General features: G+C 44.7%; 1 protein-coding gene across 2 annotated transcripts; it reads right to left on the bottom strand.

The window, feature by feature from the left end:
- Nucleotides 1-1347: 1347 nt before the first annotated feature.
- Nucleotides 1348-16873, bottom strand: TMEM114 (transmembrane protein 114). Of its 2 annotated transcripts, XM_063171110.1 has the most exons (5): nt 16686-16873; nt 15061-15141; nt 6100-6237; nt 4607-4681; nt 1348-3550 (listed from the first exon to the last, which is right to left on the bottom strand). In XM_063171110.1, exons 1-5 carry the CDS (start codon nt 16867-16869, stop codon nt 3318-3320), a joined length of 711 nt encoding a protein of 236 aa, XP_063027180.1. In that variant the 5' UTR covers nt 16870-16873; the 3' UTR covers nt 1348-3317. The 2 variants fall into 2 exon arrangements, with proteins under 2 accessions (XP_063027180.1, XP_063027181.1); XM_063171111.1 differs by lacking the exon at nt 4607-4681.
- Between the last annotated feature and the right edge of the window lie 510 nt (nt 16874-17383).

Here is a 17383-nt window from a genome sequence, read left to right as displayed (position 1 = left end):
CTCCAGCCCAGGGGAAGAGCATTGGAGGAGTTCATGAAAGTGTGGGTCCTTTGGGAGGGCCCCCGTGCTGGAACGGGGCAGAGTGGGAGGAATCCACTCCCTGAGGAGGAAGATGCTTCACAAGCAATGTGTGATGAGCAGACTGAAACCCCATTCTTTGTCCCACTGTGCCATTCAGGAGACAGAGAATTGCGTAAAGTTAAGCCTGGAAAGATGGGAGGGGTGATTAGAAGGTGTTTTTAAGATTTGAGCTTATTTCTCATTCTCCTACCCCGACTGCTAATAACTTAAACTAATTTCCTGAAGCTGACTCTGTTTTGCCCATGACAGTAATTGGCAAGTGACCTCTCCCTGCCCTTTTCTTGTGCCAAACTCAGCAGATTTGGTGTCCCCTGTCCAGCTGAGGAGGGTGTGACTGTGACAGGCCCCTGCCATCCCCACCGGAGCTATTGGCTGTGGATAACAAATCCCTGGGGCTCCTTTGGCTGCAGCTGTGCCCAAAGCAGTGCTGTCCCCCTGGCCATCAGAGGTGGGGACACAAAGGTGCTCTGTGGGGACAGCACAGACACACACTGAATCCTTGTGGTGTCATTCATCAGCATGGCCTCTAGACATCCTGTATATTTCCACATTTTTCACATTCAAGGATTCTTCTGTCCTCCCCTGTCCTTTTCTGCCACCCCTCAAGAAGTGGAAGGAGTGCCAGGTGCAGGGCAGGAGCTGTGGGCACTCTGACAGTGCTGCTCTGCACATCTGTTTTTCTTCACTTTTGATGTGGCAAATTACCAATGAGTTTGCAATTCACCACAGAGCAATGGGAGCAGCCTCTGTCCTCATCTCAGTAAAGTATTTTGGGGAAAACACAGCAAAGGACATGGTATTAAATAAACATTAATTTAAGCAAGAGGAAGAAGCTGATAAGGTCATTTCTTTCAAATTACATAAAGTCCTTTCTAGAATGTTTCCTCTTCCCAGTATAATTTTTCAAAATGTTCAATGCTAATTTGACTATTCCAAACCATCTTTTGTTCTTTGTGTTCAGAAGGAATTTCAGAGAAATTCAGGGGTTATGCAAACGTTCAGCAGCAGAAGATACTCTTTATTAGCATTGTGCCAGATATTGCAGGAAGCCAGAATGAGAAATTTAGGAGAGGCATGGAAATGAGAATTGCTCTAATTCAATAAGAGATTCATTGGCTTGCTAATTAGATTTGATCACTTGAGTATTTTATATTGTAGCTGTGTAAATGTCTTTTAAATACCTACCACATCTGACACAGGAACTTCAAAAGCATTATAAAAACAGTAGAATAAATCTGTAGAAAAAGGTAAAGAAAAATAAATATCTTAGTTCTTTCATGTCTCAGCAAATAATTCCCACTCTGAGATGTCATTTTATTTAATTTTACAACACTCAAAACCACTTTAAAATAACATCTGTAATAAATATTCAAAAAATAACTCAGATGATATTTTACTGTTACAGCTTGCAGTAATGTCTGAGTAACATCATACAAATTGCATTATAAATAATTTCACCAGCACCAAAACAGAGAATTACATTTTACATATTTCACTTATACACATGGAATTTTTACTACAAAGGATTTTTTTTTTCTTACACTTCTTACAGAGCTGATTTGGTATGCTTTAACTTGTAAAATGACTCATTTACATGGTCCCAACATAAGGCAACATGGAAAATACCTGAAACCAATGTGGGAGCAGCTAAGATTACAAAATTGTACTAGTTAGTCACAGAATTTCTACTGCTCAGTCTATTGAGGAATTTGAGCCTTATTTAATTCCGATAACAAGCAAGATCTGACAAGTAAGGTCTTAGCCCAAGATTCAGAAACTCTGGTTTCACGTGACCTTGGACAAGTTTCCTGGCTCAGTTTTCCATTCACAACATGGCATTAAAATGCTTTCTTCTATCTCCAAAGTCTGTCAGCTCTCAGAAGCTCCCTGCCACTATTTTTTTCATAAAAGAAATCGTACTTTGGGACTAAGATTAGAGCTGAGCTTGGTCAGACTGAATGTGCAATCTTAAACACAGGACACACTGATAAAATTGTTCTGGTGTTTAACAGAGGTAGGTGAATGATGCCCTTTGTGCTGCTGGAGAATGTACAAGGGACTTGCCCAGTGACAGAGGGTGCCTGACAGCTCCTGAGTCACAGTCCTGAGCTGCAGAGTGCTGAGGGCCTCCAGAAATGCATGGTCCAACAGAAAGGTAGTGGAGCTGTTATCACATTCAAGCCCCTGTTCAGCACAGCAGTCAGGGGGAAATTCCTTCAGTAACTTCAGTGGGCCCTGAAGAGGAAAAACTGGATTGCTTGGCACCCAAAATGGAATTCATGTGTCCTGCATGTACAGTTTACTCAGCAGTTTCAGCACAAGATAAGCATTCTAGCATAAAGCACGTGTACAAGCTTCACGAAAAAGAAGCATCATCAAAACTGCAAAGTAAAAACTGGAAAATACATCAGATACATCTCCTGCATTGCAGAGCTGAAAAAGCTGAAGGAGAGAAGTATGTAGGCTGATCATTGAGAGATTGGGGCTGTCCCCAGCAGTTCATTAGAACATCTGGAAAACAGCTGTATCTTCCTCTTGCAGTGCGCTCACCACTGCACTGCTCTGGAGAGCTTCAGCATCACAGCCACTACTATCTGCTGGAGTGCAGGATTCTGGAATGGTTTGGGCTGGAAAGGATGTGAAATATCAGTTCCAACCACCAGGACCCTGCCCAAAGTCCCTTTCCAGCTCTCCTTGAGCCTCTTTAGGTGTTGGGAAGGGCTTTAAGGTCTCCCCAAAGCCTTTTCTTCTTCTCCACGCTGAGCAGCCCCAGCTCTCTCAGTCCATCTCCAGAGCAGAGGGGCTGAGTCCTCTGAGAATCTCCATGGTCTCACTCCAACAGGTCCCTGTCCTAAGAGCTCTCAGGAGAAACCAAAATCTGGCCTGCAAGGTCACTCTGCTGAGACAGCAGAAAAGAGAAAGGAAAGCAAGAGATCTGCCTTGTTCTAAGCAACAAATGGAGATGTCTGATGAGCTGCCAGCTGAAATTATTCTGGAAATACAAACACTGCAATGCACTCTCTTCTAAGGACACAAGGGTTTCCTAATTGACAACACCTGGAATGTTTTACTGATTTACCAGAGTCTTTGTGTTTTACAGCCACCTGTGAGGAAAAAGGCTTACAGCAGCCGACAAGACACTTAGCCTTGCACTGTTATTGCCCCTGGTGACCAGATGGACCAAATAATCTGAATTTTCAGGCTCTGCAGGGCTCTGTGGCAAAGGCACCTGTTGCTCACAGAGCCTGCTCCCGCTGCCGTTTCAGACCCACCACTCTTGCTGCCAGCAGGAACACGGCCCCAGTGAGCACTTCTGCCACAAAGGAGATCCAGACCAGAGCCAGGGACCAGCCAAACCTGATGTCGATTTCCACCAGGAGATCCTTGCTCCTCAGCAGGCAAACAGCTTCTTGGAAGGCAGCAGCTGAGTATGCAATATAGACACTGATCCCTGTCAGGGTAACGAGAGCTGAAAGGAGAAACATGCTCAGCTACTTAGCAGCCACTGAGGAAATTAAAAACAATCAATTGGATATGTCCTGGGGCCTCTTTGCCACTCCTTCCTATTCTAGCCAGGCCAGATTTACAGATTATCTTTGAAATCTAGCTGAGGTTGGTTTCTTGGGCAATGAGGGCGAGAGGGAAGTAAAGGCAGGGTTATCTGTGTCCACTGAGAAATATGTGTTCTCACTGTTAAAGACTGAACCACAGCATCTGGCAGCAAGCCTCCCTCAATAAACATGTATTTTACAGATACCTAATGCATGTGCAGCTCTGCTTTCAGAACTGGATTGTAATGCTGCCTGATTCCTCATGGCTGAGCACCATGGACAGTTGTCTCCCCGTGTGCAAGAAAGCCCACAGAGACCCAGATTCTTGCATTTCAGGTCACTGAATTGAGGCTGTTCCCTGACTATTGTCAGTTTTGAGTGTTTAATGTAAATTTGTTGGTCTCCACTATCACATCCTACCAAGTGTTGTGCTGCCATGACTACCCATCACTGCCAAACACCTGAGTCAAAAACATCTCTGGGACAGACTAAAGATAAATTAATAAGGGTACTCAAACAAGGAGCCAGATGTTTTCAGAATGAAAAGACTGTTTAAAAGGTGGCAAATGTAGGGAATGGCACATCTGGAACAGGTACCTGAGCCTGGCATCCCTGTCAGTCAAAGGACAGGTAGTGATGGAAATCACACTTTACTGGATCAGCAGCAGAGAAGATGCAGTGACAAGGCCCTGGATAAAAGGACTGCAGCCCAGGGAAAGTAAATACTGAAACACTTTCAGGACAAAATAGTGGATTTGATTTGAGAAAGAAAATTTTGCTATAAAATTACAATAAGTCCTGATGAGCTGCCTTTTTGCCAGAAATATATGTTTGATTAGAGGCAAACCAAGACAGAAGAGTGTTGGGTTATCCATCAGTCCAAATTCATACTCATATTCCTGATTTTAACCATCATCTGATGCCTGTACCTTATTCTAATCCTCTGCAAGGAGAGGGGGGAAATTGCTTCATACCTTTTGTCAGCAGAAATGGAAAAGACTGATTTGTTGACATTTTCAACAAGGTGCACTGCATTCTGTGCAAATTCCCTTGGGAAAAAAAAAAAAAAAAAAGGAAACCTATTGATGTCCTGACATGTGGAACATATCAGTTCTGAGGGTTTAAAAAACCCCACATTTTTGGAATGGCATCTCCAAATATCTCTTTCTGCTGAGACAGAACTACCTAACTAACACTCAATTTGGTGAATTTGAGTGTCCTACACACCTGTTCTGTGCATCCAGGCAGAGCAGGATGGGGGGCTGGTCCCAGCCAAAGGCCGTCCCAGAGTCTGTCCATGTTCTCCTGGGACACTGCAGCAGGATCTCCTCCTCAGGCACCCTCTCCTGGCACTGCCTCTGTGTTTCCCTTCCCTCTTTGCAGCCCAAACAGCTCAGAAAGGGCCCTGCTCCACTCCCCAGGGGGATCATCATGCTTGGCACTTCACAGCCTTTCATCTTTCACTGAATATCTGGAGCAGTTTTCCACCAGCCTTTTCACTCAATACAGCTTTCTGCTGTTCTGAAATTAGAACTTGCTCTTCTTTTTAAGAGACAATCACAATGGGGCATGGTTGGTCTGTGTTAGAGCATTTCAGACTAAAAAGCTCAGTCAAGGCTTTGAGACAGCAGCATTTTCTTCCAGCAATCTCTTAGCATTTTCTTCTTAAAAATAGGACTGTATGAACAGTTGACAAGAGCCAATTCTGAGGATCCCCTTTTCTGTTGGGAAAAATCTCTGGTTTAAATTACATTATGAAACAGCACTGAAAATCTGCTTGCAACAGAAGATGCAGATTTAAACAGAGTTTTCCTACTTTGACAGAATGTTTTTTGGTTTTTTAATTCATAAATTGCTTTCTAAAACACAGTGGGTTTGGATACAGCAAGAGAAAAAAAAATAAAAAGAAATGTAAAAGCATTTTAGTAGCTTCAACTTGAAATGTTACACTCAAACTAAAATAACTTCTGGGGGTTTCCTTTTGTGACCCCCAGTTTGGGGACACCACTCTAGATCAAAACTAGCAGTGAGGCTAAGCCAGGAATGCCTAAAAAGTCCCTTTTCAGGAACTCAATGCAAATACCTTTTTAAAAACATCAGTTTTCTTAACAGCTGCAAAATCTGTGCAACCCTAAGATTTAGTAATTCCACAGTCACTTTTCCATCACCCCATTAGCCTGCCTGTAAAGGATTTGTGCCCCATGCTGAGAAGTTATTGAACCTTTGGTGTTAATGGGCACAGCACACATGGATTGTTCAAAGGGCGACTCACTCCCCAAGGAAGGATATTTGCCTTTCCTCTGTAGCTCCATTCCAGAGCCAGGACCCCAGCAGACACCAGGGGAATGAACACCAGCATTATTCTGGAAGCAAATTCTTGCTTTCATTCCCTGGGAAGCAAAGTGATGTTTCCCAGATACCACCTCTTGTTATCTTAAAGAGTTAGGCCAGGAGTTGGATTTAGTACCTCCAAAAAGGAAAAGCAGTCCAGTCATTAGGAGCAGCAGGTAGGCCCTGGCAAGAATACTGATGAATCCAGTCATTCCTCCAAAAATCATCAGTATCAGGCTGAGGGGCATCAGGATGACAAATGTTCCGTGCATGTCTGGAGAAAAAGGAAGAATGTTAATATTGTAATATTGTATTATGGTGCCAGTGGGTGCACCAATAATCATTAAGTGCAGAGCCCCTGATCAGGATCAAAGCCTCATTCTGTGCTGCACAAACAAGAAATTGGACGAGGCCTTGGTTTTCAGTGTAAATCAGCAGGAGAAACATATGGTATGGAGGAAAAGGTGACAGGCAGAACAAACCCTCTCAGGGTCACAGCCTGTGCTTCAAACAGAGACCACAGATACAGAGGATTTGTCTACACAGATCCATATGAGCAATCAAACTGTCCTCAGCTCTTGAGCCAGCTGATATCAGGAGATGCACCCAGGTAGGCACTGGCAACCCTAATGGAAAGCAGCCCTGTTATGTGAAAAACACTGTTCTGTGTGGGAGGTGAGATCCAGCCATGCTTTGATTAAAGCTTTCTCTCCTGTCACGTGTCCTCTGCTGCACTGATGTAGCAGATTGTTGACCTTTTCCTTTGTTGCAGCTGACTATCAACTAGAGGGAAATTTTCCCATCCATCTCTGATTCTGTCTGTCAGTTTTCTACAGCAGCTTCACTAAGTGCATTAACCTATCCTGCTTGCTTCCTCCCATGCTAAATGTTCTACATTAGTCTTTCTTGATCCCTATAACATTTTAATAGCTGGGTAAACAGAGGGTTGCTATGTATTTTTTTATATCACCCTGGTTTTTTCCATCATAAACCGTTATTGTGTCATTGTTCCCTCTGGTGTAATCTATCCACAACATTCAACCCAACCTTAGTTTAGCATAATAACCAAAAAAAAAGTAATTCCAGTACCGTTTGTTGGTAAAGTACAGAGTATCTGAGAGTAAAGTGCAGAGTATCTGGGAAAAGAAAATGAAAAATCCATATTCTGACAATGTCTAGGCTTCATTGTCTCAGTTAATTTTACAGAGGAGCAATACACCATTAGCTTAGGAAAAGGAATCACTTAGGAGCTCACAGCTGGTGTGTGATCAGAGGATCAATTATTTCAAGTCACTGTGGCTGCCCATGGAATTGGAGCTGCTGCATCTGCCCCTGCCTAAGGATCCAGCTCATCCTCTACAGCAGCTTCACAAAGATCAGGCACAACTGTGTGCATGTCTCTGTTCAGCTCCAGAAGCCTGGAAGGTTAGGAAGGGTCTGCATGGCATCCAGGCAGACACTGCTGATGTTTGTACTTGAGTAGAATGTGCCTTCCAGACATTGTTTTGTGTAGCACAGAACATGATAACAAAAAAAAAAAAAAAAAAAACAAAACCAAAAAAAAAGTGGCAAACAACAAAGGTCGTTTTGGGAGGTGACAATTTTTGGGGTTTTTTTCCTGCTTCTGGTATTATATTTTCATATTCAGTGCCACATATGCTGACATCAGGACCAGCTGATGCTCAGAAATCATTAATTCAACATTGAAAAGAGCATTTTCCCTCCGATTCTAAAGCTGAGGACAATCCCTGGGCCTTCCTTCAGCAAAACTGGCCATGGCTGCTGTTCCTGGCCAACAAAAATCTAAAACAATTATCAGTGCTAACAGCCAGATCAATCTTCAGCTCACTGGGAACAAAGCAGCGTGTCAGAACTGCCTGCAAACCTTAGCTGGACTCCAAATGAGAAATAGCCATGGAACTCAGAGAAATAGCCATGGAACATAGAGAAATAGCCATGGAACTTAGAGAAATAGCCATGGAACTCAGAGAAATAGCCATGGAACTTAGAGAAATAGCCATGGAACTTAGAAAAATAGCAATGGAACTTAGCTCAGGAGTTTCTTGTGGCTAGAGGTGGTTGGGGATGTGATGAGACAGAGTGTGACAGAACACAGATTGGGCACTCAAATCAGTTCTCCCATTCCAGAGAGGCAGCAGCAACAGGAGTGTGCTCTTCAGCCACATCTGAGCCTGCTGGGGGTTATGAGGTCTCATTTCTGATCACCATTCTGACATCCATGTGTCACCTTAGCTTTGGTCTTGCGGTAAAAGGTGAAAAAGCATTCGGAGGATGCAATTAACATTTGGAAAGTATGGATGTCAGAGTGGTGCAAGTCTGTCCTCAGAGCTGGCCTTGCTGAGAGAGAACAAAAATAACCAAAAGTTCATGGCTGGCTCTCTGCCTTGTGATGTCCCTCACCAGCCCAAGCCCCTGCTGACAAACTCCACCTCAGGACAGCAGCACTAATTTGCCATTTCTTTGACTTTTCTTGTCATGGTGTGATTCCAGCTGCTGCAATCTGAGCCAGGACACATGTGGGTGAGGAAAACACACTCTGAATGGAACTTTGTGAAGGAAAGGAAAAGGAAAACCTTTTTCCTTGGGAGCTTCCTAGATTACATTGATCATCTGTGGCAGTTGCAATATCAGAATAACTCTGATTTTTGTGCCCTCTTCAGTGAAAATATAGGGTTTAGGGATACTCAGCTGAAACCCACAAGCCTCACTGTGACAGAGTGACAGAGCCTTACTTTTCCTACCCACAGCTGGGATCACACTCCTCATTAATCACTGGCAGCTCTTTAGAAATCAAATATTTAGTGAACTCTATTTGCTTAAATAGTACTTTTGTAATCTCCAGTGTTCTAGTTCAATATCTAATACTCATTTGTACTATGAAATCTGAAACTGCCTGGGAAACTTATTCTAAAATGCTGCCATGGAAACCACTCAGGAATCTGAATTCATGCCATCTGGCATATGATATTATGCCATTATATCCCTTGATTAGAGGAACAGAATTAGTTTATAGAAGAAAATGACTTAAAATATCTTTACTGTGTTTCTGTCTTCAATAATCATCTGTGAAAGAAGTTAAAACATTCATTTTGCAGTCGTTTTAGTGGGTTTTTTAGTTTCTGTTGAAATACACATTGATGCATTATGTATTAAACTTATAACTGTCTTCATATTGATGAAATTGCTCTAGTATTGGGAAAAAAACCCCACCCTAAGCATTTTACACAAGAAGAGGCATGTGCACTTTCTTGTAAAACAGAATTCAGTTTCCCACATCTATTTCTCAACACCTGAGGCCCCTGTTAGCCCAACATGGAAGATCCAATTGTTTAATCTTGGAAATACCGAAACAAACTCATAAACTTTTAAAAAACATTCTCTTTTTTGAAGCAAAAAAGAATCAAATTGCTTAATTGTGGTTAGTGAAGTTTTACATTAGCCAGCCAAGGCTCTTTTACTAGAGCTCTGGCCAAATATCTGCAAGAATGACATCTGCAGTGTGTGTCCAGAACTGAGAATTTGGCAGACATCTCTAAATTACCACCCAACACAGTTGTTGAGGAGTTTTTTGTGAGAGAAATCTGTGGAATGAAATAGAAACACTGAGAGGGTCAGAAGTAACCAAGTGCAAGCCCAGCAGTTTTGTTAATCATCTCCTGTTAACATCCTGCAGCTTAATTGCTTCAGACTAACTTTGGATTTGTTTGCACAACTTGTAATAGCAAATAGTGCCTAGAAATCTGTAATATCACCTCATCAGAAATACTCCAAATGGCAGTGGCTCAGAAGAGCTTAATTAAGGGCCTGTTTGTGTTACCCAGCAGTCACTAAAGAGCCAGTTAGAAAGACAAAAGCCTCCAGCTGAAACAGACTCATGGAAGTTGCTAAAAACAAAGGGGCTGCTCCAGAAGGACTTGGCAAAGCCAGGAATAAAAAGTGCACCGAGAAAGCCTGACCTGCTTGCTAGGAAGGAAACAACTTAGGAAACCAATGAACAACTGAAAGAACTTGTCTGTGGCTAAATGAGTCTTCTTGGCTTGGGCCACAGGGGCAGGAAGGCCTGGATCCCCTCCTGCTCAACAGAGAAAAGGTGATGGAGGAGGATTGCTCACAGCGTTAGGGGTCTCCAGGATGATTAGCCAGGCTCTGGTCTGTGTGTTACATGTTTTGGCTTCCTGCTTTTCTCAAAAAATCTCTGAGCTGAACGGGAAGACCAATTGCAGGCAGCAGAAATAAAATGCTGCTAGAGCTGGAGCAGGTGGCACTGACAAAACCTGCAGGAGCAGGAATGGGTGGAATGATGGATGTGAGCAATGCACCATGGCTCACATTCTGCTGCTGGGGTACCAATGAATCTGAAAATGAGAATATTCATCAGAACTTGTCGCCTGCTAGGCCTCAGCTGCAGTTATCTCAGATTTCTGTATATATTTACTGTTATAGCTGCAGTAAGTACTGAAGCAGATGTCCTCTGGCCCCTCTCTGAAGGAACAGTGCACTGTTGCTCAGAAACAGGTACACACCTACCAGACCAATTAAACCAGAATTTCTGTGTGCATCATCTGGGTCTCATTTCACTTGGCCTCTGAAATGGCTCTTGCTCCATCCCCAGCTGTTTCCTTCTGGTAGCTTAAAACCAAAAAAAAAAATTTGCAAAGAACTGTAAATCCCTCAGGAAAAAAGCCACAGTGGCCAAAGAATAGAGCATTCTTTCCAACATTATAAACTGCAACTCAGTAAATCTGGAGCAGGGTGAAGTGTGAAAGCAGCTGGTGCATGACTGTTACAGGGTCCACATGCTGTGAGGAAATCCAGACAAGTTTATCTCTACTATTAAACCCATTTTGTTGAGGAAGAAACCAAGGCAGCTGTTCCATTAAAACAACCGAGGTATCAGAGCTGCCCCTGCTGCAAAGATCATTTCCCTGCAGGAAGCACGAACCTGAGTGCAGCCTCATGCTTCCAGTTACATTCATGTCTAAAACAGAAAAAATAAAAATTCTCTGGGGAGAACACTTTAGGCAGTTGTGCATGGGCAGCTGCACGCTCCTGCCTTGATTTTAGAACAGAAAAACAATATGAGTGGAAACCACATTCATTAAATACTCATTTCTGGATGGGTCAGGAATAGAGGACAGTACTAAAAATGGACCTGTAAAAGGAAATCAATCACTGGCCATGTTGTTCAAATCTCTGATAAAAAATCAGGATTGCCAGAGGCTTAATCTTACCTTGTAGGTGCCCAATGCAGATGGTTTGTGTGTCACACAGACAGTAAGAAAGAACAGGTGTTCCTCTCACATTATTTTTTATAGCTCCAGCCCCAGCTCTGCAGTGCTGGTGGGACTCTGCAGCAGCTCCAGTGCAAAGCTGAGATTCAAGATAAATTTTCTGGCTTTGAATAGAACTATTTAAAATATTTTTCATTTTGCAAGGGTTACACTGGTGCTGCCTTCAGCTAAATCTGTACTGGCATTTATTTATTATTAACAACATAGACTTTGGTAAATGGAAAATATTTATATGACAAAAATGTCTAAGAGCAACTTTTCACCAATGTAACAACTTGAGGTTTCTTGCTTGGGTTTTTCTTTTCTTTTAAGAAATTATTTTTGAAAGCTCAAACTCTTGGGGAAGAGGTTTCAGCTGATTAAGCAGTGTCATTCCTTCTACTCTGTGTGTGATCCTCAGCATGTAGATCTGACTTTGGATGTTACATTTCTGCTATTGGAAAATGCAGCTCGATGCAGCTGCCTTTGAAGCAGTGACATCCTTATTTTGTCATTTAGAGAGAGATAGATTCAACCCTCCATGAAAAATGTTGCTCTTGCTGCTTTGTCTGCCATGGCTGGCACAGGAGACCACATGGCAAGGCAAAATAACAGAGGTGTCTTTGCTGACAAATTTAAATTCTAAGGGGAATTTTTAGAGGGCTATCTTTAATCCTAGTAGTCACCAAGACACTCTAATAACTGCCTAAATTACAGAAAGTGATAGTTTCGTCTTATTCCTGTTTGGGCCAGAGGAAAGTGCACATCTCCAGTGAAAAAGGATTTTATTAATGCAGAACTTTCAGAAAAGTTAGTAGTAGGCAGTCAAGTGGTATTTTTCTTTAGGCAGTGGCTGATGTTTTAAACAAATAACCAGGCCATGGTGTAATCTGTAATAGGGAAATATTTATCCATTGTGGGTTTGAGGGGAGGGAGGGTATACACTGCATGTTCAGCTGGGGGGAGTGGTAAGAGGATAAAGGGAAGGCTAATGAAGAGGAGAGAGTGTTTGTGTGCAATCCATCAGAGGAGCAGCTCAAGGGCACTCCTGTGATGTGAAAATACACCACAGTCCCAGGCTCAGCCAGCCCTGGGTTGATTGCCTGGGAAATATTGCTGCTGCCACAGGGGTTTAACTCATGCACCCAATTATTTTAATTTGCCAGGAGCTCAATTTGAAGTACACAATGAGCCTAAAAGGAATCTGCTGGGATGAATAGGGGAGATATTGGAAATGTGGAGGAAGGGACCATGGAGGCTTTTCATTCTCTAATGAAGGGTTTGTCTTCTGGCAGTGGCCAGCACTTCTGTTCCCACTTAGGCCCAGCTCTTTGCACTCACATACAGACTTTCTCCAATCTCTTTGCACTTGTGTCATGCCAGGAAGAGCATTCAGACTCTGGAGAGTGAGGGATGTGACCAATATGTGGTTTAAGTGCCTACTCTAGGAGACAGTCCTTTAAAGTCTTTTTAGGAATAATCAGAAGGAAACAGGTTTGATGTTGCCAGAGCTCATGAAATTCAGTGCCAATCAAACAGTGAGAAATATGAGTGTACAGCTAGATGAATGAGAGTAATCCCATGTGACTGTGCCTCACAGACACCTTCACAGGCACACAGAGAGAAAAATGTCATTTTTGTGAAGTGACCAATTAAAGCTGTGCAATTAGCTTGTTTGCCACATATTGGAGCTGATGAAGAAACTGCTGTAACTACACTGCAATCCATGATCACAGGATTTCCCTCCAAAATTCCTGTTAAAATGTGTTGTAGATAAAGATGCTTTGCCATGATCTGCTTAAATATGATTCACTGGCCACAGTCAGAAACATTTAAGAGAGAAGAGTGAAGCTGATGTAGAAGGTACTATCTCAGGACCTGATGAATCTAGATGTCTAGAAATATCTGTATTTCATAGAAGAAAGAAACACTGGCATGGTCCTTTCTATGTTCAGCTGCTATTGCTGAGGATCTGTGGCCTCACCACACTGAAACTGCATTGAAGCTGAGCAAAAAAAAAATAAAAAGGTAACTCAGTAGGGTGTTCCAATCAAACCTAGCAGGTTCTTTCAATTGAAATATCTTTGATTTCCTCTCTCATCACTTTTAGGCAGATTATGCCTGTTTATAATAAAATATGCAAGTGTCTTTGCAGTCCAGAAGTGTTTTTCCAAGAGCATAAAAATAGTACTTGATGTGAAAGCGAGAGAAAAAAATTCTCCAAGGCCCCAAAGAGTCTGTAAACATCATCATTAATACAATTTTTATTCATATCCACTATTTTCTTACACTTCATGACTCACCAAGAGCCATCCTTTGTTTCCAAGCCAACGTCATTTGTATAACCAAAAGAGCACTGCTTTTTGGGTTTGTTTTGCTATTTAACTGAAGAGCTGCAATCTCTCACCTGAGAAAAAATAACCTTTTGCAAATAGCACACAGCTTTTGAAAAGCAAATGGCTTCATCCTGAAATGTTGGACCAACATAACAGTGGAGGTGCTGACACTTAAAACATGATCAGGGAGGCTCAGTTAATGCTGACCCCTCACAGGCTCGAGTGATCCAGCAATCACTGCCTTGATTTCAGAGCCATTGAGCAGCTACAGCCCTCTGCTTTGGGCATGGAAGATTAAAAAATTGGCCCTTCCTATTTGAGAGCACAGAGAGACATGCTGGGCTGTCACTCCTGACCCTGCTGATGTGTTTAAATGCTGGGCTGTCACTCCTGACCCAGCTGATGTGTTTAAATGCTGGGCTATAAATTCTGACCCAGCTGATGTGTTTAAATGCTGGGCTATAAATTCTGACCCAGCTGATGTGTTTAAATGCTGGGCTATAAATTCTGACCCAGCTGATGTGTTTAAATGCTGGGCTATAAGTTCTGACCCTGCTGCTGTGTTTATTTGGCTGCTTCAGGATCTCACTGGGTTCTGACCTTCCCAGGCCAGCTGTGACACAGCCCCAGCATCTCCTCTGGGTGCTGCACCTGCAGATGCTGCTCCAAGAAACTTAAAATTTAAAAATCCTTTAAGCCCCTCTGGAAGCCAGGGAATGGCTGGTTTTGAGGACAAGAGTTCCATTTTAAGAAACAAAATACAAATGGATGTATTCTGCAGAGTCAGGGAGTGAGTAAATAAAATAATTGTAAATAGCAAGCCCATACAGAAGGGTGTGTGAGGAAAGGATTGTGCCAAATACATGATGCAAAGATGGTAAATCATCTTCTGTAAGTGTTTGAAAATGTTCAGTTTGGACTTTTTGAAAACATTCTGGCATTGACAAATGAATCTAAAGAAAAAGAGGAAAATATATTAGAAGCCTAATGTTTTTGAACACGATGTTCTTCAAAGACTTTGAACACTGCTTTTGGTCATTGATTTATTTTCTTAAATTCTCCCATACTTAAGTCTTTCATCAGTGCCAGGAATCCCACTGAAATGCTAGAAAAGTAGCTGTGTTTAAGATTAGCTTAAATGTGTTCTTAAGCATTTTCAGTGACAGACTCCTTGGAGGTGATTGTGAACAATTTTGCCTTTTATTTTTAGCAATTGTGTACCTTCCTGTGCCATTCCAGTCAGAGGTTTAGCTCCTGTGGAAGAAATTAGCTGAACTTGTCACCAAATAGATGGTTATTTCATCAGTAAACACACTTAAAGACCACAGACAGTGACAGATATCGTACAGAAGCAGAGTCAAAACACTTTCTCAGTGAATTCCCCTTCTGAATCAGAAATGAGTCCTTGTAAGTGGCCAGGGAGGGAGGGAGGCATGGATGGAAATATAAAATAATATAAAAGCTACTCACACAAAAGCTGTCTGTGTGACTCGGTGATGTTCGCATTCTCGTGCCAGAAGGGATTTATCAAAGGGTAACATTCACTCCTCACTAGTAGAAAAAGGGGGGAAATTACACTATTACATCACTTTGCTGTATATATATTTGGTTTTTTGCATGTACATATAATCATTATAATACTACTGCTCCTAACTCAGCCACTCCTAGGTGGGGAAGGAAATGAGAGGAGTTTTAGCATGCAGCACCAGCTGCTCCCATGGGGCCTGACCACTGGAGTCAACAGGGAAACATCTGCTCATTGCAACAGGGCTCAGTGCACAGCAAAGAGAGAATTCCTGCAACCTGCTCCTTCTCCCTGCTCCTCTGGAAACATCTTTTCTTGCCTATGGCAAACATTGCTTTCTCCTGGATTTTTAAAGTGGAGTCAAAACCAAAAGTTAAATGCCTAGCAAATAAATTAACTACATGGGGAAAATCCTATATATTGATCTATAGGATTATAATAATTCTATAGGATGATACGTAATAATACTTATATTTAAATTAACTGTATTGTTTATGTAAATAAACTAGATAGTGTTTATAATTTTTATTTGTTGCATTATTATTTATAATTTTAATGGCTTTAACCCAGAACTTTCGCCCCTCAATTTCCTGAGCCAAATGAAAAGACATCTCCTTCCTTCTAAATGGTTAACGTTTATTAGATTAGCTTGAATTAAAAGTTAATGTAAAATCAGGTTACAGTAGCAGAAAATTCGCTCTCCCCATGTCTCCTTGGGCAAGTGACACGGGAGGTACTGACGAGGCACTGCCCGCGGGTGCGGGGCACGGCCGGGGAGCGCCCGTCCTCGAACCAGGTAGAGCCGGAGCTCCGCCGGCAGCGGGCACTGCCCCGGGCCGGACCCTGCAGCCGGGCGGACACCGCATCCCCACCCCGCATCCTGCATCCCCACCCCGCATCCTGCATCCCCATCCCGCATCCCCATCCTGCACCCCCACCCCGCATCCTGCATCCCCATCCCCATCCCGCATCCCCATCCTGCATCCTGCATCCCCATCCTGCATCCCCATCCCGCATCCCCGCATCCCCACCCCGCATCCCCACCCCGCATCCCCATCCTGCACCCCCACCCCGCATCCTGCATCCCCATCCCCACCCCGCATCCTGCATCCCCATCCCCATCCCGCATCCCCATCCCGCATCCCCGCAGCCTCATCCGGCATCCCACATCCTCATCCTGCATCCCCATCTCGCATCCTCATCCTGCATCCCCATCCTGCATCCCCATCCCGCATCCCCATCCCCATCCTGCATCCCCGCATCCCCATCCCATATCCCCATCCTGCATCCCCATTCCGCATCCCCCTCTCGCATCCCCATCCCCATATCCCCATCCCGCATCCCTACAGCCGGACCCCCGCAGGTGGACCCCGAACCGAGACCCTTGCAGCTGCCTCCCCGCAGCCTGATCCGCAGCCGGACAGACCCCGCATCCCGCACGCAGAACCCACAGCCGGACAGACCCCGCATCCCCGCACGCAGAACCCACAGCCGGACAGACCCCGCATCCCGCAGGCCGAGCCATGTGCGGAGCGCTGCGCTGCCCCGGTCCCGCTGCCCGCGCACTCACCGCGGCAGGTCCGCCAGAGCCCCGAGTGCGAGCTGAGCGCGTCCGTGCCGTTCTGGGACGCCTCCAGCTTGGAGGCATCGATGATGTACCAGAAGTCGGTGGCGATGGCCACCACGAGGAAGATGAAGCTCGAAAGTCCCACCAGGGCCACGAAGAGGGAGAGCGCGCCCAAGTTAACCCTCATGGTGCCGCCGCCGCCGCGCCCCGCCCGGCCCCGCGGCCGCGCAGGTAGCGCGCCCCGAGCCCCGCCCCGGCTGCTCCGCGCCCCGCGGGGTATTACAGTAGGATTATAATGGTTATATGTGCCGGGAGCGGACACCCCGCGGGAGGAACGGGCACCCCGCGGGCGGAACGGGCACCCCTGGGCAGACCAGGCACCCAGCGGGAGGAACGGGCACCCCTGGGCAGAACGGGCACCCCAAGGGCGGAACGGGCACCCCGCGGGAGGAACGGGCACCCTGCGGGAGGAACGGGCACCCCTGGGCAGAACGGGCACCCCGAGGATAGACCGGGCACCCCTGGGCAGAACGGGCACCCTGCGGGCGGAACGGGCACCCCGAGGATAGACCGGGCACCCTGTGGGAGGAACGGGCACCCCGCGGGCGGAACGGGCACCCCTGGGCAGAACGGGCACCCCGTGGGAGGAACGGGCACCCCTGGGCAGAACGGGCACCCCAAGGGCGGAACGGGCACCCCGA

The sequence above is a fragment of the Melospiza melodia genome, chromosome 18, assembly GCF_035770615.1.
Source record: "Melospiza melodia melodia isolate bMelMel2 chromosome 18, bMelMel2.pri, whole genome shotgun sequence".
NCBI classification, from domain to species: domain Eukaryota; kingdom Metazoa; phylum Chordata; class Aves; order Passeriformes; family Passerellidae; genus Melospiza; species Melospiza melodia.
Note: the sequence above shows the minus strand (reverse complement) of the source record. Positions and strands in the feature narration are given on the sequence as shown.